This window comes from Heteronotia binoei, chromosome 4 (genome assembly GCF_032191835.1).
Source record: "Heteronotia binoei isolate CCM8104 ecotype False Entrance Well chromosome 4, APGP_CSIRO_Hbin_v1, whole genome shotgun sequence".
NCBI lineage: Eukaryota > Metazoa > Chordata > Lepidosauria > Squamata > Gekkonidae > Heteronotia > Heteronotia binoei.
The window spans coordinates 88,937,526-88,960,393 of record NC_083226.1 but is presented as its reverse complement, the minus strand read 5'-3'; the positions used below and the strand labels follow the sequence as shown (position 1 = coordinate 88,960,393).

Here is a 22,868-nt window from a genome sequence, read left to right as displayed (position 1 = left end):
TGCAGACGCTAACGGGCTGCGAAGTCACCTCCAAGGTAAAATATCTGGGGGTGGAGATAACAATGAAGAATATTGATCTGTTCAAAAATAATTATGAGAAGTTATGGCGTAAAATGGATGAAGACATGCTAAAATGGAACAAGCTTAATTTGTCATTGTTGGGTAGAATAGCTGCAATTAAAATGAATGTTCTACCAAGAATAATGTACTTGTTTCAAATTATTCCTATTGTGAAGGATAGTAAACAATTTGATAAGTGGCGAAGAAAAATTTCAGAATTTGTGTGGGCTGGGAAGAAATCAAGGATTAAAATGAAAATTTTGACAGATGCAAAAGAGAGAGTGGATTTCAATTACTGAATTTAAGATTATATCAAGAAGCAGTTTGCTTAGTGTGGATAAAAGAATGGATAACGCTGTTAAACAGAAAACTTTTAGTGATGGAAGGTCACGCAAATAAATTTGGCTGGCATGCATATTTGTATTATGGAAAAAAGAAGATGGACGGTTTTTTCTCTCACCATTATATAAGAAATAATTTGTTAAGTACATGGATGAAATATAAGAAGTATGGAGATGAGAGAAGATCGTTGTGGATAGTATTGGCAGAAGTAATAAAAATAACAGCTGAGATAGGGGAAGAAAAGTGGTTGTCATATAGTCAACTGTTAAAAATACAAAGTGGCAAAATAGAACTGAAAACTGCTGAAGAGTTGAATAATAAATATGATTGGTTTCAAATGCAACAAATAAAGAGCTTGGTGGAGAATGATATTAAAATTGAAGGAATAAGGAAGGAGCAAACAGAAATGGAAAAAGTTCTGCTTGGAGACAATGATAAATTAATTTCAAAAGTATATAAACTACTTCTACAATGGTCTACAGAAGATGAAGTAGTGAAATCTCAAATGATTATATGGGCAATTAATGTGAATAAAGAAATACAGATGGAAACTTGGGAATATTTGTGGAAGAACTCTATGAAACTCTCAACATGTCAGAATATTAAAAAAAATGTTTTAAAATGATGTACAGATGGTATATAACTCCCAAAAAATTGGCAAAGATGAATAACAAGATGCCAGACAGATGTTGTAAAAAGCATGAAGGTTCTTTCTACCATATGTGGTGGACTTGTGAAAGAGCTAAAAAGTTTTGGCAGATGATTCAGAAAGATTTCTAAAATCTTGGGATATGAATTTAACAAAGTTGCAGAGACTTTTCTGTTAGGATTATAAATGGAAAAATTTCCAAAAGAAGACAGAACTTTAATCTGGTACTTGCTTTCAGCTGCTAGGACATTGTATGCGCAGTTGTGGAAGCAAGAAAAAATACCAGAGAAATGGGATTGGATTGTTAAAGTTATGACATGGAGTGAAATGGATAAATTAACGAGAACTTTAAGAGACTATGATTTAGAAGTATTTAAGATGATGAAGAAGAAGATATTGGATTTATATCCCGCTCTCCACTCCAAAGAGTCTCAGAGCGGCTCACAATCTCCTTTACCTTCCTCCCCCACAACAGACACCCTGTGAGGTGGGTGGGGCTGGAGAGGGCTCTCACAGCAGCTGCCCTTTCAAGGACAACCTCTGCCAGAGCTATGGCTGACCCAAGGCCATTCCAGCAGGTGCAAGTGGAGGAGTGGGGAATCAAACCCGGTTCTCCCAGATAAGAGTCCGCACACTTAACCACTACACCAAACTGGCTCAAGATGGAGTGGAAGAAGTTCAGAAGATATGTAGAAAAAGAATGGAAAGTAAAAGGACATTGGACAATCTTTGATAATGATTAAGTACAAGTGGGGGGAGGATACGAACTTTGGTTCTTATTAATTAGGGGTACCTTTTATAATGATGTTTTGAATTTAGTACACCGGCAGGGGTCAAGTAATGGGGGGAGGGGTGGGTAGAAAGTAATATATGGGAAAAGTAGTTATTAATGATATAAGAAATAAGAAATATAAGAAATATATTGCCATATATTACTAATAAACCAATAATGAAACCAAGAGGAACAGAGAATTGCTGCATAGTTGCCAGTGGACATGGCTATATTTCCCCCAGATTTAGAAGCCTTTCTAAAATCCCAGTGCCTACACATACATACACACAAACATACACCCCTTCTAGGCGAAGCTAAGCTAAATTCCTGGCAGATGTGTCAGTCCAGTGCTGCAACAGGAAATAATGAAACTGGCTCTGGCTAGGCTGTCCTGTTATTGTGCTAAGACAGATGTCATCCACAGCTGATATACTTATGTGTCTGTCTAACAAAGTAGGCTGTGAATCACAAAAGCTTGCATTGAAATGAATGTTGTTAGACTTTTAAGGAGCCACTTGAATTTTGTTTGCTACAACAGACCAATACAGCTATTCCTTTGCAATCAAAATACCACTTTTCTTGGGAGGGGGGAGTTGTTTAACACATGCCTTCATTCCAACACTATGTTTCAAGTAAATTTTGTATTCCAAAAATAAGAGCTTTAAAAGCGTTTTAATTATCTAATACTGGAAACTGGTAGGGCACTTGCTTGCTATGCATATAAAGCTTACGAAGCTCCTTACACAAAGAATTTTGTGCTTCCTTACCATGAAGCTGTTCTAAGCAGCTTTTTTCATTATCTACTTTCAGCTAATTTAATTTTAGGGAACATTTTTAGTAAATATTTTTGAAGCAGCAGATATTAAAAAATTGTCCTGGATTTCTTCTTGGGACAAAGAAAAAATAAGCAAAAAACACACTTTAAGAAGATATATTTGATTTGATTTTTTAAAAGAGTCACTTGTGCCCTAAATTGCTAATATATACCAAAGAAGGCCTCTTTATGAGTCAAAGAAATTTTCACCTCTAGTTTAGTTTGTGGTCGGTACCCAGAAAGATTTTCTGACATAAAGGCAGTCTAAGCAGTGCCAGTGGAGTCAGGCTGCAGCAAGACAACTTTTCTGCTCCTTCTAGAAGTGTGAATACTATAGCACTACATAAAGCATGCAGAGACTTTACCGTATGTTTTAAAGAGAGCTTTTTGTTATTGCAATGAAACTAAAAACATCTTCAAAATGCTAATTCATTATCTCACTTGCTTTACATTTTTATGTAACACTATTTTCTACTATTTTGTTAAAAATTCTACAGCCTGGAGGAAATAAGTGCCTTTTATACAGCTCATACAATTCTTGGGGCACTGTGGTCTTTTAAAAGGAAAAAGAAATTAGACAATTTAATCTCTCCCACTAGGGCCAAGAAAGGGAAGATAAATATGCCCTTTTATCCATCAGGAAGATCAAGACATCATGCAAAACTGTCCATCTGAAATTTCATTCTCCTTCTATTTCCTTACATTTATAAATCAAACAGTTGACCTCTCTCTAGGACTACTGATTCAAAACCCAAAATTATTCCAGGTGAGAGTGAGAAATAATGGAGGATCTGTATTAATTTCCCAAATGTTTAAAAAAACCATGCTCTGTGCTTGCTTCTACAAATGGGATCTCTGTGTGGAAGAAGTCAGGGGCACTCCTATCTATGCAGTTCTGCTACCTTGATCCCTCCCACTCTCTCCCTGGAGGCAGCAGAATAGTAAATGTATGGGGCCATCATGGAAATTGTATTGTTGGAATTGTTTTAATTGAAATGGTTTAATCTGATGTATGTTTTATTTATTATATGATGGAACCTGCTTTGAGTTCCACATTAGTGGGGGAGAGAAGGATATAAATAGATATAAGATGATGATGATGATGATGATTATGTGATTTAACAAATAAAGTGGAAACTGTCAACTGAAGGCTGCAGCCCATCTCTTTGGCAAAATGAATGTGGTATGAAACCAGCATATGGTTGTCCCAGTCAGGAAATTCCAGGAGATTTGGGGCTGGAGCTTGGGGAGAACAGGATCTGGGGAAGAAACAGAGCTCAGCACGGACATGATGCTACAGAGCTCACCCTCTAAAGCTAACATTTCTTGCAGGGGAACTGACCCCTATAGTCTGGAGACTGGTTGTAATTCCCAGAGAACTCCAGCCCACCTGGATGTCATAAACCCTAACCTGCTACACAAGGTACTGCTACACAATAAAACTCTGGTACAATGGTTCCCACCCTTTTTGGTATGCTGACCCACAAGTTCAAATTTACTTAATATGGTGATTCATTTAAAGCTGACCCAAGATTTTTTTGTTGCTCTAAGCAAACTATAACCTTGGTACCCATCTAACTCAACATTCCATTTTCTATAGTGGCTAACCAGCCCCCACTATGAACCTTTGTACACAGAGCTTACATTTCAGCCTTTGACTACCCCCTCCTTCTCCATTACTCCCTCTAATTGCCCCTAAGATTCTAAGAAGCTCACTCTAGTAACCATCAGGGCATATTATACTTGACAAACATGTACATGCAGTAAAGAAGGAAAAAAACCCAACTAATGTATGATGTGGAAGAAGAGACTTTCCAGGATCAGATCTTGGCTCCCAAAATACAAAAGAGAATAATGGAAAGAGAAGAAGCAGCCATTACGGAGGGCTGGCCCATGACCCACTTTCAGAGGCTTTGTAACTAACTTTCTGGGATTCCACAGGCTGGGAAACAATGCCCTAGTACAGTGTTTCCCATTTGCAGGGTCGTGACCCGGTACCAAGCCATGGAAGCCTCACTACTGGGTCACAAGAAAAGCCAAAGCTAGTCCCAACCCCAGCAAAGCATGACCTCTGCTTCCTTCCTTCCCTCATCTCTCTGTTGTGCAGAGAAAAGCTGGCCTTGAAGACTGACACAGGCTGCAAAGCCTGAGCTTCGTTTGGCTTCCTTCCTTCCCCCTTCTCTGTGTTGTGCAGAGAGGAGCTGGGCTGCCTATCTTTCCTTCTCCACCCCTCCCAGTGTTTGAGAGAAAAACTGGCGTCCATTGGCACTTTAGACGCATGAAGTGTTCTTCAAGGTATGAGCTTTCATGTACCTTGCAGTATGTTCTTTTGGGGAGATTTCCCCAGGAGGCCTGAGCAGCAAAGAGGAGGGGATTTTTTTTAGTCGAGAGGGGAAGGGAGTGGGCATTCCAGTAGCTGGGTTTTTTTTTTTTACCAAATGACCCCTGGGCAGAATTATTGCTGGCTGGGGTCATCAAATGGTGAGTAAGGCTTTTTTTTCTTTGTCCCCCCTTCTTTCTTTCTTTCCCTGCAAGTGATGCTCTGTCTGTATTCTTGGTGCTGGGGGGGGGGGGACAGTGGGAGGGCTTCTAGTGCCCTGGCCCCACTGGTGGACATTCTGGTGCTTTTTGGGCATTGTATGAGAGAACTTTGGACTGGATGTTCCACTGGCCTGATCCAACATGGCGTCTCTTATGTTCTTTCTTTCTGTGTCTTTCCTTTCCTTTTCTTTCCTTTCCTTTCCTTTCCTTCTATTCTTTCTCTTTCTTTCTTTCCTTCCATTTTTACTGGATGAAACCTTTCTGTTCATCATACTGTTGCAGACATAGGAGCTCTGCCAAAGAAAAGTTGGCACCCCCAGTTGTAGCCAGCTGGCCTTTCTATGACATTTCTGTGTGAGTGAATGAGAGTGAGAGATGTGGGGCAGAAACAGATTATTGGAGATTACTGCTGTATATCTCAAGAGAACTGGAAGTAATGGTACTATGAACCTGGCACCATTTTAACACCAAAATTAAACTCCTCCTGTAGATATTAAAAAGGATGAAAGAAGTTCACTGGCTAAATATCTGCACAACAGGTTGCTTTTAAAGGCATGAGAAACACAGCCAGTAAAAGGATGCTAGCCCCTCATAAATATCATTTTTGGGATAACTGTAGAAAAGCTTGTGTGAACTTCATATAACTTGAAATTAATTCATTAAGTGCAGTACAATTCTCTACCTTTCACAGCAATTTCCCTATGTTTCAGCCAAAGAAAAGTATGAAAATAACTGTCAAAAGCAAGCTTGGTTGTAGCCTGAGGAAGGGTTCCAGTAGTAGCAGCTGAAGGAAGGGCCTACTAAATGTGTCAGCATATTTTGAGGTAGAGCAGCTGCCAGGGCCCGGTGTGGGTGGTACACAGTGCTGGCATTCCTGATGGCAATGGCAACCACACTCCCAACTGCATACACTGGCCAGTGCCGTTGAGAAAGGGGTGTGTAGGTAGTGCAGGCAACTGAACATGGGCATTAGGAGTGCTTACAAACTCGAGAAGAACAAACAAACTGATAGGTGCATGCAGGTGTGGGGGTAGAAAGAGAGGACACTGGGAATGTATGAAAAAGCTGCAGACCGCCCACCCCCATTTTGGCTCAGCATGAATTTCAGAGATTTTTCTGAAAATGAAGTTACTTCAGAAGAAGAGGCAGGTTTGGGGGAGTGCCCTGAAAGTGACATCACAGGAAAAGATGGAGTTTTGGTTCAGTGTGCCCCAGAAGTGTCATCATTTGGCCCTTGGCCTAAAAGTGATACCACAGAAAATGACATGATTCCTGTCTCCCAGCTCCACCCCCAAAGTTTCCTGGCTCCACCCCCAAATTTTAGTGGGCCACAAAGGAGAAATGTAAAAATAACTGAGCCACAGGAAAGAAAAGTTTGGGAAACCCTGCTCTAGTACATGGGAGAAGCCATAATATGGGAGAGCGGTAAATTAAGTAACTATCAAGTTTCTAATAACTAAAATCTTCGCCAAACAAAATGGATTTACTTTCATATGTCATCAGAAGCATAAACTGTAATAGAATGCACCAGTGCAGAGGTAAGAGAATTCTGTGAGATAGGGTTGCCAGGGGCCATCTGGCTACCAGAGGGGGGAGGCAAAACCAGGTTGAGAAACTCTTAAGAGTTTTGAGGATGAAACTTGGGAGGGAGAGTGGTATACAATGCCATAGAGTCCAACCTCCAAAGCATTCAATTTCTCCAGGGGAACTGATCTCTGTTGCCTGGAGATGAGCTGTAATTCTGGGGGATCCCCAGATTCCACTTGGAGGCTGGTATCCCTAAGAGTGGTACAAAACTTCAGTTGCAGGTCTCTTAAATGGTTAAAAAAACCAGAAAAATTTCCAGGATAGAAAAAGGGGTTGGGGGATCAGTATCTCCTATTTGCATTTGTTCCTCTTAACTGCAGGCTAATATGAACATACATAATTTAATATAACTTATATTTTTATTCATTTTCTTCATAGCAACATTTACCATGCTCTCTTAAATCTAGATAGTATTTTGGGTTTAAACCTCAACTTTGTTTTCAAAAACCTTAACTTCCAGACAAAACGTATTAGGAGGAATAGATAGGGAGCTAGCAATAAAACATTAGTGGGTAGTAATGCAAGCTGTTTTCCAAAATTTGCTGTCATTTGTTCCTCCATTGACCAAGCAGACATGACATATTTATTATCCCCCTTTTTAAACAAAGGAAAAGTTTATTTCACTATGCAGTGCTCTAACAGCAAAGCTTCTATACTCTAGAGGGGTTAACTTTCAACTTGCCCATTAATTCTGAAGAAATGTCACATTCCATTTGTGCAAATAACATTTTTTGAGAACAGCCAATCCCAAGGGTGAAACTCAAATAGATTGAGCCTTAAAATCTATTTATTTACTCAGCACAATCTTGTGACCATTTATTTATCTTGGTAGGTTTATACTTTTCCATTTAGAAGTCATATTTACTGATAATTAAAAGTGACTGAGTTTTGCTTTGGAGTTAGAAGGCACATTTGTGATGCCATAAACTCGATATGCAATCTAATGGTTCACTCAGATCTAAAAGTCATGCCACAATAAATGTGTTAGCCTTTAAGGCGCCATAAGACTTCAAATCAGGATATTTCTATCCTTTTCATGGGCTGTACATGGGAGTTCGTTTCATATAGTTTGGTTTTGTTATTGTCTTTTTTCTTATTTTTGTTTCATTTTCATCATTGTTCATTTTTTTGTTATTTAGTTTCATTTTCCAAGTTTGCTTTTGTTATTATTGCCCTTTGGTTTCAGTGGAAGGCTCCACCCCCTTTTTCATGAATCTTTACCTTTGAAGTTTTCCATCCAAACTGAACACAACTCAGAGGGATTGTAGTAGTTCCCTAGGATACCCCTAGAATATTGCAAAATTTCACACTGATAGAATAAAGGGCCCCACTCTTGGAGGCTAACATTAAAGTCTATGGGAGAATTGATAAGAAAGATTCCCAACAGTAATACAGACAGCACTGCAGCCACTTAGCTTGAAGATCAATAGTATGAGAAAGAGGTAGACTGATAAAGCAAGAACATTTACTGGCACAAGGAGGGTAAGGCACTAGAAAGCCAGGCAGCTGCAGAAGAACCTTGAGGTAGATTTACTTTGAACATGGTTAAATTTTGGAGAGCAACAGGAAAGGAGGAGAGTGCAGATGGCAAGGAAAAAATTGGCATAGCAGGGCACACTTTGGGAGGAAAGAGGAAGGCAGTTCCATTCCCTATCTTTCAGGATGGGGATACCTCAACATTTATGTAATTTTTGCATTAATTACGATCATTATAAAACATCCCACTCTTGTAATGATTGTAACCAATAATGAAAGAAACACACAATATGCTCAGGATAAATTTAGACTGAGAAGGAATGATATGTTTTTTGGCTGTTGTCCAAGCATTTAGTTCACTGACGGAAGTTCTGCTGTGCAAGTACAAGTATTGTTAATTCAACAATCAAAAATAGCATCTGTCCAATGAATATGCTAGTTATTAGAAAATCCACATTTCCTGCCATTTAAGGATATTTCCCATAATCCCAAAATGTTTAGGTATACATAAAACTTTTCAAAGTAAACCCCATTCGCTTTCACTGGAGAGCAGAGTTCATTTCATATGCACAAAGTGATGAACCCACGAAGTTTCCATTTCCAGTGAGGTGAATAGATCAGGCTGCATAGGCAGGAGAATGCCCCTGTACCCATAGCAATTGTTGGATGGGTCATTTGGCTGCAACAATAGATATGCCCTAGATTAAATCCTATCAATTTAAGTAGGATTACAGCCTTTGTTGATGATCCTACTGCAGAATATAAAATGTGATTCTGACAGCAATTGGGGGTGGGGGGAGTAGTACTTTTGGAAAAGTTCATTTATGACTCTCTGACCTAGTTAGCATTGCAGCAGAGACATACAAAAGGAAAACAAATATTTCATTTTTTGTAACCAGATTAAAAAGGCATCATTGCTGGAAAGGAATGAATGTCAGCATAGTATTACACAAGGGGGTGGGGTGAGGGGGTGGGCTCCCTCTGGGTATCCTACCCCCCCAGGGAAAGTGTATGCGCAATACATAGCCTCTCCTCTCCCGGTGTAGAGAATGCCGCGTGGTCACTGTCTGGCTATGCCTGGCAGATGGTCACTGCAATGGCCTCTCCTGCATTACTGCATCCGTAGCAACACCTTCTCGCTGGTCCCCCCCGTTTTTCACAGAGTTTGCTACGTCATGGTGTGACCGAATTGTCCGGCGGTATAACCGGATGGGCAGGCTGGGCCCACCAACCTTGCCAGCCTAAGAGAAGGAAAACTCTAACATCAAACCCGGGCAGATAGAGCTCGTTAATGTAACACCTACCACCTGGAGGACTCGCTGCCGGTGTCCTGGCTTACTGGGCCATGGCAGATGACCCCCAGGTGAAAGGGTGGAGCCAGTACCGCGCACACTGTGCTTCACCTAAAAAATTCCTCTGCGCAGGCCTGAAGGGCATATCCACATACACAACCCACAACGCATCAAGTCCTGCAGCGATGGGCAAGGGGCGAAACGGCAGGTGGAAGGTGCCACTGGAAGCCGCAGTCCCGATCCTGCATGTAGGCGGTTCAGGGTATTGGTCGCCTGATGCTAACCCGGAGACGAAAGCATTTTTCGGCAGCACCCTGAACGACCAAGCAGCCTTATCTAGGGACAGCACTGCTTGCTCCACACGGAGAGGGGCCTAGAAAAGGTGGCCTAAACAAAGCTCGTCTCCTCCACCCCAGTTGGCTAGCCGCGGTCAACGGGCATCCTTACTTGTGGTCAAAAAATAACAACAAAGAAAAGGCATGCACCTGCCTCACAAAGTGTGCAAAGACTAAAGCTTGCGTGTTGGAACATCAGAACCATGCTTGACACAGTAGACAGTGGTCGCCCTGAACGACGCTCTGCTCTAGTTGCCCACGAACTTCTCAGGTTGAATATCGACATAGCAGCTCTCAGTGAGGTCCGTTTCCCTGAGGAAGGTAGTCTTCAAGAACACGGTGCTGGCTATACCCTCTACTGGTCAGGTAAGTCAAAGGCTGAGAGCCGCCTTTCTGGCGTTGGCTTCATGGTCAGGAACTCCATTGCCTCCAAACTCGAAAACCTGCCAACAGGTCACTCAGATCGCATCATGTCCATGCGCCTCCCACTTCAAAACAAGCAGCATGCAACACTCTTCAGTGTGTATGCCCCAACCCTTCAAGCAGATCCTGCAGAAAAGAACAAGTTCTATGCTGATCTACACAACCTCGTACGGAAGACCCCTACAGAGGACAAGGTGATCATCCTTGGCGACTTCAATGCCAGAGTAGGTAAAGACTCGGAAGCCTGGAAAGGAGTACTTGGCAAACACGGCATTGGCAACTGCAATGACAACAGGCGCCTCCTGCTAGAATTCTGCATGGAGCACCAGCTCACCATCACCAACACTATCTTCCAGCAGAAGAACAGTCTGAAGACAACCTGGATGCACCCACGGTCCAAGCACTGGCACCTTATCGACTACATTCTGGTGCGCCAGAGAGACCTTCGAGATGTCTTACACACCCGAGTAATGCCCAGTGCAGAATGTCATACGGATCATCGTCTTGTACGCTGCAATCTCCGTCTTCACTTTAAACCCACACCCAGGAGAGGAGGTATCCCTCGGAGGAAGTTTCAGGTTGGCAGTCTCCAGTCAGCCGAAGTTAAAGCTGCCTTCCAGGCAAAACTCCAGTCAAGAATTGAGGACCCCAGTTGCCCCACAGACCCTTCTTCAGAAGCACTCTGGGAACACCTAAAAACTACTGTCCTGCAGATCTCTGAAGAAGTCCTCGGGTTCTCCACAAGGAAGAACAAGGACTGGTTTGATGAGAACAATCAAGAGATCCAAGATTTACTGGCGAAGAAGAGATCTGCCTACCAAGCACATCTTGCTCAGCCCTCCTGTCCTGGGAAAAAAGCAACCATTCGCGCTGTATGTAGCAACCTCCAGTGCAAGCTTCGAGACATTCAGAACGAGTGGTGGACCAAGCTTGCTGAGAGAACCCAGCTGTGTGCAGACACTGGTGATTTAAGAGGGTTCTACGAAGCCCTGAAGGCAGTATATGGTCCATCATATCAGACTCAGAGTCCCTTGCGTAGTGCAGACGGCCAAGTGCTCCTCACAGACAAGGCATCCATATTGAACCGGTGGTCGGAGTATTTTCAGGTTCTCTTCAGTGCCAACCGCGTAGTTCAAGATTCAGCAATTCACCTCACCCCACTTCAACCAGTGAAAACAGAGTTGGATGAGATCCCCACTCTAGAAGAGACTGTTAAAGCCATCAAGCAACTGAAAAGTGGCAAGGCAGCAGGAGTTGATGGAATTCCACCAGAGATCTGGAAGCATGGGGGCACAGTACTACATAGCTCACTTCACAAAGTACTTGTCACCTGTTGGGAACAAGGCAAATTACCACAGGACTTTCGCGATGCAATCATCATCACCCTATACAGGAACAAAGGGGAAAAGTCAGACTGCTCCAACTACCGGGGGATAACCCTGCTCTCCATCGCAGGCAAAATCCTTGCCAGAATACTCCTGAACAGACTGGTGCCCGCCATTGCAGAAGAACTCCTCCCAGAGAGCCAGTGCGGCTTCAGAGCTAACAGGAGCACCACCGACATGGTATTTGTTCTCAGGCAGCTCCAAGAGAAATGCAGGGAACAGAACAAGGCTCTGTATGTGACTTTTGTCGACCTTACCAAAGCTTTCGATACCGTTAGCAGGAAAGGCCTGTGGCAAATCTTGGAACGTTTAGGATGTCCCCCAAGGTTCCTCAGCATGATCATCCAGCTACACGAAGACCAGCGAGGCCAAGTCAGACACTGCAACGACCTCTCGGAGACCTTCCCAATAGGCACAGGTGTAAAGCAAGGCTGCGTTCTTGCGCCAACTCTCTTTACGATCTTCTTTAGCATGATGCTTCAAAGAGCCGCAGTAGATCTAGATGATGACGATGGTGTCTACATCCGCTATCGCACTGATGGCAGCCTGTTCAACCTGAGGCGACTAAAGGCCCACTCCAAGACAATGGAAAAACTCATCCGAGAGCTACTGTTTGCTGATGATGCTGCACTCGTCTCCCACTCGGTATCAGCTCTGCAGCATATGACGTCCTGCTTTGCAGAGGCTGCCAAGCTATTCGGCCTAGAAGTTAGTCTGAAGAAGACAGAAGTTCTCCAGCAGCCTGCACCCCAGGAAGATTATCACCCTCCCTGCATCACTGTGGGTGAATCAGTTCTGAAGACAGTCCAGCAGTTCAGCTACCTGGGGTGCATCATTTCCTCAGATGCTAAGATCGACAAGGAGATTGACAACAGGCTGGCAAAGGCAAACCGTGCCTTTGGCCGACTGCACAAAAGAGTGTGGAGCAACAAGCATCTGAAAAAAGGCACAAAGATCAATGTTTACAAAGCGGTTGTGATGACAACCCTCATCTACGGCTCCGAATCGTGGGTTTTATACCGTCATCACCTGCGACTCCTTGAGCACTTTCATCAGCGCTGCCTTCGCACCATCCTCAACATCCACTGGAGTGACTTTGTGACCAACACTGAAGTTCTCAAGCGGGCGGAGGTTACCAGCATCGAAGCACTGCTGTTGAAGACGCAGCTGCGCTGGGCAGGGCATATTTCTAGGATGGAAAACCACCGCCTTCCCAAGATTGCCCTGTATGGCGAACTTTCCACCGGCCATCGAAATAGAGGGGCACCAAAGAAGAGGTACAAGGACTCCTTGAAGAAATCCCTTGGCACATGTCGCATCAACCATCACCAGTGGTCTGACCTAGCCTCAGATCGCAAAGCATGGAGGCACACCATCCACCAGGCTGTCTCTTCTTTTGAGAACGCACGCATAGCTGGTCTTGAGGACAAAAGGAGATTGAGGAAGAATCGCACTGCTACAGCACCACCCCTAAATCAGACTTTTCCCTGCAGCCACTTTGGCCGGACCTGCCTGTCCCGCATTGGTTTTGTCAGCCACCAGCGAGCCTGCAGCAGACGTGGACTATTGCACCCTTCTTAAATCTTCGTTCGCGAAGCCAAGCCGAGAGAGATTACACAAGGATAGCAACATTCTATAATCAGACATTTGATGCCTACTAAGTGAATGATGAATGTTATTTTTATACTGTCATGTTTTCAACTAATTCTTTATAGCTCATAGAAAAGGACCATATTCTGCAGTGCCATCATCACTGCTTCACTTTTTAAAAGTGATCTGTAATACATTTCAAAAGGCAAATAAGAAAGCATCTTTCTCTCTCCCATTAAATCCAATTAAATGAAAATAATAGTATCCCAGCCGTAATATTCAAGATGTAAGCAACAAGGGGGAAAGTGCTTTACTACTAGCATTTGGCAAATAACAGATAACCCAGATAAATCTTAACCTGTATTTACAATTCCTACCAATAATTTCCTCATAATGTTCAGAAGATTTGTGTTTGTGATCAATAGATTATGTCCGAATTAAAACAAAGGATGCAGTGTGTAAACTAAACATTCTATGCTGGAGGCACCAAAGAATATACAGAGGAATACAGAAAAATAAAGCCATCAGTTCCACTCTTATCACTTATGTCTGGGGCTGGAAAATGATGGTTTTAATTAGTCCTGGCCTCTTCTTGCCCTTCTTTTACCGCCCCCCCCCCCGCCCTTTCCCTACTTTCCAAACTCATAGCTTTTCTTTTGCTTCACTGAATCTGCAAAGCTGTTGTGATTTGGGTGTAAAAACATACATCATTAAAGCAAAGCTTTTGAGGACATGCCTCATTTACTGACCTCGACCAACGGCCTGGGTTTGCGCTCTACTGAAAACCTGAAGTGGCAGAGTTCACAGTAAGTGGTATTTGAGGATGACAGCCAGTGCTCAAGGCAGCTGCGATGAATAGTTCCCAGGGTCCCTGTACATTCACAGGGTGAAAGCAAGTCCTCTTGACTGCTGCCTTCATGGCAAATCCTACACATTGGTCTATCATTGAAAGGACTGCAAGACAAAATGAAGAGGCTGAAAGTTAGTCATACAGAGGAAGAGAGCTGAAGATTATCTGGTCCAAACTACTGTTATAAAGTATTTTTGTTCGTATCTTGCTTCACTTTTCTCTTGAATCCTATGCCTGTATCACACAGAGGCTTCTAATCCATAATATAAAATCATGATTTTATTTTAACTATGGAAAGTTTGTGAAATCAGTTCAGCCAATCCTTCAAATTTGCTTCAACCAACAATTAAGCCAGAATGTCTATATCAGGGGTGGCTCAGGAGCCACATGTGGGTCTTTCAGACATATTCTGTGGTTCTTGAAGCCCCCACCATCTCATTGGCTGGCTTGGAGAATTCGTTTAAAGTTAAAGTTGTTTGCTTTCCATCTCTCCCTCCCATCTATTTCCTTCTTTCTTTTCTCCCTCCCAGTTCTCAAACATCTTATGTTTATTCTAGGTGGCTCTTACCTTAAGCAAGTTTGGCCACCCCTGGTCTATATGCATCACATGAAACCATAGTGAAGACTACAATTTATTAACTGTGGTTAGTAAATTCAGACCCTGGTTCAACTGACCTTAACTTATGATAGCCATTGGGATGGTATACATTTAGACCAGGGGTATTGAACTCATTTTGTTATGAGGGTCAAATCTGACACAAATGAGACCTTGTTGGGCTGGGCTGGGCCATGTTGGGCTGGGCTTTGTGTGTATCTATTTAAGATTAGGTAGCAGAGAAATAAACTTTATAAAGGACACAAACACAATCGAAGATTTTTTTTTAAAAAAACTTAAAACATGCTTAAAACATTAGAACTTGTTGGTCTTAAAAGTGCTTTCTTTGTATCTCTCCCATGGGATCCAGGAAAATGGACAAAAGAAGCTCTGGCTTTTTCCTTCCTTCCCTAGGGAACCAGGAGGGAGAGAAGCCTCAGCCAATAGAAGAGAGGCTTGGCTCAATAGCTCTGAAATTGAGAGAGCCTGGCAAAGCAAGCTCTGCCTCCCCCCACTTTCCTCCCCAAGGGAGGAGCCTTAGCCAATTTATTTAAGAGGATTTGCTCTGTAGCTCCTGTGCGAGCAAGCCTTGCAAAGCAAACTGTAATGCAGAAGGAAGCAAGAGAGAGAGAGAAGGAAGCAAGAGGGAGGGAGAAGGAAGCAGATGACAGCCAGTCACTCAGGGGCCTGATAGGAGCCTTCCAGGGGCCTGATTCGGCCCCCAGGATGAATGTTTGACATCCTTGATTTAGACAATCACACCAGCCATAGTATATTTAATTACAATACAGTTTCATACAATGTCTGTAGTGAGCCAGAGTTATATACTGATCTCTCTACTTAGAAATGACCTAGTGTAGTGGTTAAAAGACTGAGTGACCATTCTGGAAAAGTGACTTAGTCAGGGCTTTTTTGGTAGAAAAAGCCCAGCAGGAACTCATTTGCATGTCAGGCAACACCACCTGACACTAAGCCAGCTGGAACTGTGTTCCTGTGCGTTCCTGCTCAAAAAAAGCCCTGGACTTAGCAGATACGAAATTGACAAGAACATTTTCCAGTCAGCAATGACATACATAGATCTCATCATGGAAAAAATGTGTGTCGATAACTTTGTTTTTTCAAGGTACTATTTACACCAAGCATATTCCTGACTCACTGGCTTCAGGAGGGCTTTGATTTTATACAAACAGTGGCTCCTGTTTACTTGCTCTTCTTCTCTCTCTGGCTGGCTGAACTTGCTGCAGTTGCTAAACACAGAAGTAACTGCTTTGCTTGCATATGCTATCAGGCAAGCAGCACTCACACCAGGCAGGAAAAGGAGACAAAATGGTACACTACAAACATTCTAATGCACACAATATTTGCCCTAGTGTCTATGATCAATAACGTGTCTGCACTGAAACTAGTGACACTGAACAATCCAAACCAGAAGATGCACAAGAGATCAGTGATTAGGATCAGAGATCTCTTGACATATTTAATTTTCCTTATAACCTGCAGAGGTGCAATGGGGAACAATTAGCTCATACCCCAAACTCTGAAAAATACTGTCCCTTCTCACGGCTGCGATTATACCAGGTAGAGGGGAAAGGCAGGGTACATATTTAAATGTTAATTAAACTAAGTGCTAAGTTAAATGTGATAGGGGATGTGCAATTATATGAGTTTGCATATATTCATGTGTAACGAAATCGGAGAAAGGAAGGTCTGTTTTTAAACAAAAAGAGCACGCAGGTGAAAAGAATGAAATTCTAAAATATCCCGTGCATTCTTCACTTTTATCTGGTGCTTGAATCATTTTTTTTCAGTCTCATTTTAGGTACCAAACACTTCAGGCTCCAAAGCACAGCGAGATAAGGTGTGAGGTGGTCAGGCTGATCTGCTCACATGCTTTGCTTCATTTAAAGAGAGACCCTCACTCCCACTTGAACAGCAGACTTGGGCAAATTCACTATTTATTAGTTGTGCTCACTACCTGCTTTCACAGGTTTCCAAACATTTCGTGTACCTGTCAGGGGAATTAGCATTTTAGTTTCTATAGAACAGAGATAATTTCACCTATATTCTGGAAACTTGTCAAAGAGACTCCTGTGGTTGAGAGGTACAGCGCCTGACAATTTAATTCTAACTAGATCCGATGAGGATGAGTTGCAGATTAAAAATATTTTTTTCTTATTGAAACCAATGAAAATGAAGACTGAATTGGATAATGAAAACAAACTGTGCGTTCATTTCAACAACTGATTTAACGAAATCAAATTAAGTTTTTAAAAGATAGTGAACGAAACCTGAAAAATTTGTGTTGGCCACCTCCACTGGCTGTAAATGCAAGATACACCACCATTCCCTCTCCTCTGGAGGAAAAACACTGGAGTGCCACCTGTAGCCTATGTTGTGACTTTCAGAACAAAAGGGAAAGCATTTGGATTTTGTGAACACTTAGCAACCACTACTAGCACCCCAGATGTCCCATTTATTCAAATGAAAAGCTTCCTGAATGTATTCTGCCCTGTTTTCAGTCCAATGCAGTCCTTTGTATCACAGTACTGCGGTCTGAACTCCCTGCTCACGACCCGAGTTCGATTCCAACGGAAGCTGGATTCAAGTAGCTGGCTCAAGGTTGACTCAGCCTTCCATCCTTCCGAGGTCGGTAAAATGAGTACCCAGCTTGCTGGGGGAAAGTGTAGATGACTGGGGAAGGCAATGGCAAACCACCCCGTAAAAAAGTCTGCCATGAAAACATTGTGATGCGACGTCACCCCAGAGTTGAAAACGACTGGTGCTTGCACAGGAACCTTTCCTTTCCTTTTCCCTTAGAAATTATCTTCTGATCTTCAGCCTAAATTTTTAATGCACCTTTTATGGCCATTAGTTTTTATACCCACACTTTTCTTAGCTGAAATCATTCTGCCCTTTCTAGTGTATTTATAGTGTGCAATTATATGTTCTTTCAATCCACTTCCTCCTGTTTGCTAGGTTAAACAGGCCAAGCTTTTCAACCTGTTTTCATTTCTGCAATAAATTTTAATTTTTGTACTTCACGTCTGATATCATTTGAATTTATTCCTCAGGAACAAACATAACCAAAATTGGAGCCTATATTTGAAATGAAAACCTTTATCTACTAGTATCAAATATTACTGCTATGGATACAATACATAGACACAGCACAACAAAATTATTTGGTTTTCAGTTGTTGTGTACAAGATGTCAGATTGAGGTTGAAACAGAAACTCTCAGTTCTCCAAAGCAAGCCTCATTTCTGTTAATTTTAGAGATATATTTTATTAAAAATTGTGGGTGCCACACTGTCCCCACTGAGTTCTGATCCCTAACTTACTTTCCATTGCTTCTCTCTCCATTGCATCATAGCAGCCATCTTTCTTTTTCCATGTGGCTCCAACTTCTGTTTGTGTCATCCTCTCTTCAAGTAGAAACAGTACTATCTTATCCTTCCATCAACTTCTGCTGCATTTAGGGTTAGCATACCCAGGCTGGGTAAATTCCTGGGATTTGGGGACTGGAGCCTAGGGAGGGCAGTGTTTGCAGAAGGGAGGGACTTCAGTGGAGTACAATGAGTCTACCTTCCAAAGCAACTATTTTGTAATACTGGGAGATCTCCAGGCCCTGCGCTGTATTCAGTGTCCATCCTCAGATTTCCTGTGTCCATGCATGTCACCTCACCTCTTGCTTTTTGTCTGGTGAGCAGAATGTGCTGCCTTTGAAGAAAGCAGTATCAGTTTTTCTAAGGAAGGGTTACCAAAGGTCCACAGAATGAAAGTCCACCAGAACAGCTCCTGCTAAAGCTTTTAGTTTTCGGGGTGGGGGGGGGGGTTGTATGTGCTTGGCTGCCTCCTGCTCCATAAACTTATGTAACAGTTTACACACACACACACACACACACACACACACACAGATTCCACCCAAATCTATAAAAAGAAATAAAGTGGTTTTAGGAGAGGCATCACATAAAATAGAAACATATGAAACTGCCTTTTACCCCATTAAGCCACTGATTTATCTGAGCCAATGCTATCTACTCAGGCTGGAAACAGCTCTCCAAAGTCCCAGGTGAAGTTCTTTACCAGCCTTTTGTTCCAGCTTTTTAGAATACTGTGTGGGGAGGAGCATAGGCCTGGAGCTTTTCTATTATGCTTTTGCTATAAACCTTTCAATTCAGCTTTAAAGTGAAACATTTAATTCACAAAAATATAAACACACTGTAGCCAATACCCAGACAATTTTATTCTCTCCCCACCCACTGCTTCTTAGCAAGGTAGTAAGTCTCCATATAAAATAGTTGGAGCCCAGCAACATTGTTAAACAGGGACAAATGCAGCTTAGTATGTATTTTCATATCACCATCCTAGCATGCATATTTATTTTGTACCTTAAAACACTACAATAGATCAGATACTGCTTTGTGAGTGGTGTAAAGCAGAATTATTCATAAATCAACTGGATGTTTCAAGACTTACATCAATTTACAATCCCATAGCTTTTTGATCCTGCACAGTCTCTCTTAATTTGCGGCTGGAGCCAATGTGGTGAAGGAGCTACAATGTTGGTTTGGGGTGGGTGAAATTCTTTCTCACCCAAGTATCTCCTTGGGTAGACTAGGACAAGGCATTCATTCTCAGTGTGGGTGATATAAGGACAAAATGTCCTATATATGCTGTACTAAGCTCTTTGGGGGGAGGGGGAACAGGACACAACCAGGAATTTTTTTTTAAATCCCCACAAAAAATCTCTATTTTTAAAATTAAAAAAATGTGAATGTAACTATGACTCTTCATAACTTTGTATAAAGGCTTATAAGACCACCTGTTGTACCTTTCTACAAACAAACAAACTACCATCAAAACCATGTAGGACTTTTTTAAAAAATATATAAACTGGCTGAAAAAAATATTTCTGTTCTTGGCTGTCTCTACTGGCTGATTTCTGATGCAGATTCTGCCCATGCTGTGGGTTAGAGCAGAGTTTCCCAAACTTTTATTTCCCATGGCCTGGCTATTTTTACACTTCTCCTTCGTGGCCCACTAAAATTCGGGGGTGGAGCCGGGAGACAGAAATTATGTCATTTCCTGTGGTGTCACTTCCAGGGCACACTGAACCAAAACTCCACCAAAACCAAAACTCCACCTTTTCATGTGATGTCACTTCCAGGGCACTCCCTCAAATCTGCCTCTTCTACTGAAGTAACTTCATTTTCAGAAAAATCTCTCTGAAACTCAGCTGAGCCAAAATGGGGGTGGAAAGTGGGTGGTGCAACTTTTTCATACATTCTCTTTCCACCCTCACACTTGTTTGTGTGTTCTTCTCCAGCTTGTAAGCACTCCTAATGCCCATGTTCAATTGCTTGCCCCACCTACACACCCGTTCCTCAACAGCACTGGCCAGTGTATGCAGTTGGAAGTGCTGTTGCCATTGCCATCAGGAATGCCAGTGCTGTATACAACCCACACTGGGCCCTGGCAGCTGCTGTACCTCAAAATATGCTGACACATTTAGTAGACCCTTCCTTCAGCTGCTACTATTGGAACCCTTCCTCGAGCTACAACCAAGCTTGCATGGTTTCAAGAAAATCTTTTGACAGCTATTTTTCATATTTTTCCTTGACTGAAACACTGGGAAATTGCTGTGAAAGGTAGCAGAGAATTGTACTGCAATTAATGAATTAATTTCAAGTTATATAAAGTTCATACAAGCTTTTCTGCAGTTATCCCAAAAAGGATATTTATGAGGGGCTTGCAGCTTTTTACGGGATGTGTTTCCCATGCCTTTAAAAGCAACCAGTTGTGCAGATATTTAGCCAGTGAACTTCTTTTATCCTTTTTAATATCTACAGGAGGAGTATAATTTTGGTGTCAGACAGCTGTTAAAAGCAGGACCAGTAAAATGGTGTCAAGTTCATAGCACTATCACTTCCAGTGCTGTTAAGATATACAGCAGTAATCTCCAATAATCTCTTTTTGCCCCACACCTCTAACTCTCAGTCACGCACACTGAAATTGCATAGAAAGGCCAGCTGGCTACAACTGGGGGTGCCAATTTTTCATTGACAGAGCTCCTATGTCTGCAACAACAGTATGATGAAAAGAAAAGTTTCATCCAGTAAAAATGGAAGGGAAGAAAGGGAAAGAATGAAATGGAAGGAAAGAAAGAAAGAAAAAGAAAGGCATGGAAAGAAAGAGCATAAGAACATGAGCCATGTTGGATCAGACCAGTGGACAATCCAGTCCAAAATTCTCTCACACAATGCTCCAAAAGCACCAGAATGTCCACCAGTGGGGCCAGGGCACTAGAAGCCCTCCCACTGTTGCTTCCCCTCACTCCCAGCACCAAGAATACAGACAGAGCATCCCTTGCAGATGGAAAAAGAAAAAAGGGGAGACAAAGGGGAAAAAAGCCTTACTCACCATTTGATGACCCCAGCCAGCAACAATTCTGCCCAGGCATCATTTGGTTAAAAAAAATAGCTACTGGAATGCCCATTCCCTGCCCCTCCTGGCTGAAAAAAATACACACCCCTTCTTTGCCGTCCAGGCCTCCCGGGAAATCTCCCCAAAAGAACATACTGCAAGACACATGAAAGTTCATACCTTGAAGAACACTTCATGGATCTAAAGTGCCAGTGGACGCCAGCATTTCTCTCAAACACTGGGAGAGGGGGAGAAGGTAGGAGAGGCAACCCAGCTCCTCTCTGCACAACACAGAGATGGGAGAAGGAAGGAATGTAAACAGAGCTCAAGCTTTGCAGCCTGCGTCAGTCTTCAAGGCTAGCTTTTCTCTGCACAACACAGAGACAGGGGAAGGAAGGAAGCCAAGTGGAGCTCAGGCTTTGCAGCCTGTGTCAGTCTTCAAGGCTAGCTTTTCTTTGCACAACACAGAGATGGGGGAAGGAAGCAAACAGAGCAGAGGTCATGCTTTGCTGGGGGCGGGGCTAGCTTTGGCTTTTCTTGTGACCCGGTAGTGAGGCTTCCGTGGCCTGGTAACGGGTCCTGACCCTGCAAATGGGAAACAGTGGGTTAGAGTATGCTGCTGACAGTTGGGGACTGTCCAGCAGTAACTGATGTGCCCTGGAAGTATGAATGTCAGTCCATGAATGGATGAAGAAGAGTCCACAATTATCTCCACACAGAGTATACAGAGGAAGTCTGAGATCACAAACTGCCTCAGTGAAATGACTGCTCTTGCCAAGAAGCAGCACACATAACTCAGTAAAATTAATGAAGTTTTCTTTTACACATCAGGGGGATTTACTGTAACTTATTCACTTTGTCACCTGCATCTCCCAACTGTTCTGCCCCCACCTTTTGTGTGCAATGCTAGAATGCTGAATGAGTTTAATTATAAGTCTTAATTATAAAGTTATGATGAGCATGAGAATTTAATCATAAACTCAGAAGAGTGAGAAAACCTTGCACATTAATGGATAAATGTGCCCTTGAATTACAAAAAAGCGAACATGCAGAATAGCAGTTTATAGTCTAACTGTTACTGAAAGAGAATTACAACTTAGTCTGTTTTCAAAAATAAAGCCAAAGTCTTACTAGAGACACTCAAATCCAGTAATTACACCCCCCTTCTTTCCCTTCACTTTTTTCCCAATGTAGTTTAATGACCAACAGGACATTGGTTTGGTTGGTACTACTGTACCTCTGTGTAGCAAGAGTCCGTACTACCGTTGACAGCAGCTGCCCGTCCTTGGCCGAAACTTGCATGACATACTGCGGCTGTCCATTCACAAGGCTGCTACAGTCCTCCACGGTCTTTACCATGGGAGCAGCTGAGCTGGTGCAGTCTGGTAAGACTTCGGGCAGGTGACTGCAGCGGCTGGTTGTCATGGTAACAGACAGCAATTACTCTCTTAATGGCTTCCACATTCATACAGGATTTCCATCTAGGAAAAAAAAAGATTAGAAAACAATTTCATAAAGACAGGGCTGCTAGGAGTGAATGCCAGGGAAAAAATAACAAGTCACCAACATCTTAAGCCATTAAAATTCAGCAAGATTGTAGCAGCACCATTTCTTGTTACAAATTTTAACAAAGGGGAAAAGCAGGGATCGTTAATAACAATGCAGCAGGCTCCTCAATGGGCAACACTGTCTTATTGATTCTTTTTGAAATGAGGATTTTTCTCCCCCTTTT

The 22,868-nt window shown here is 42.5% G+C and overlaps 1 protein-coding gene across 1 annotated transcript in view; it reads right to left on the bottom strand.

The window, feature by feature from the left end:
* The window catches only part of MARCHF3 (membrane associated ring-CH-type finger 3), a 60,710-nt gene extending 38,097 nt beyond the window's left edge, over positions 1 to 22,613 (bottom strand). The window contains exons 1-2 of the mRNA XM_060235520.1: positions 22,374 to 22,613; positions 14,016 to 14,220 (exon numbers count right to left, since the gene is read on the bottom strand). Of these exons, the coding sequence (XP_060091503.1) occupies positions 14,016 to 14,220; positions 22,374 to 22,561 (393 nt within the window). The 5' untranslated portion in view covers positions 22,562 to 22,613. The remainder of the gene's footprint in view (positions 1 to 14,015; positions 14,221 to 22,373) is intronic.
* Positions 22,614 to 22,868: the final 255 nt, after the last annotated feature.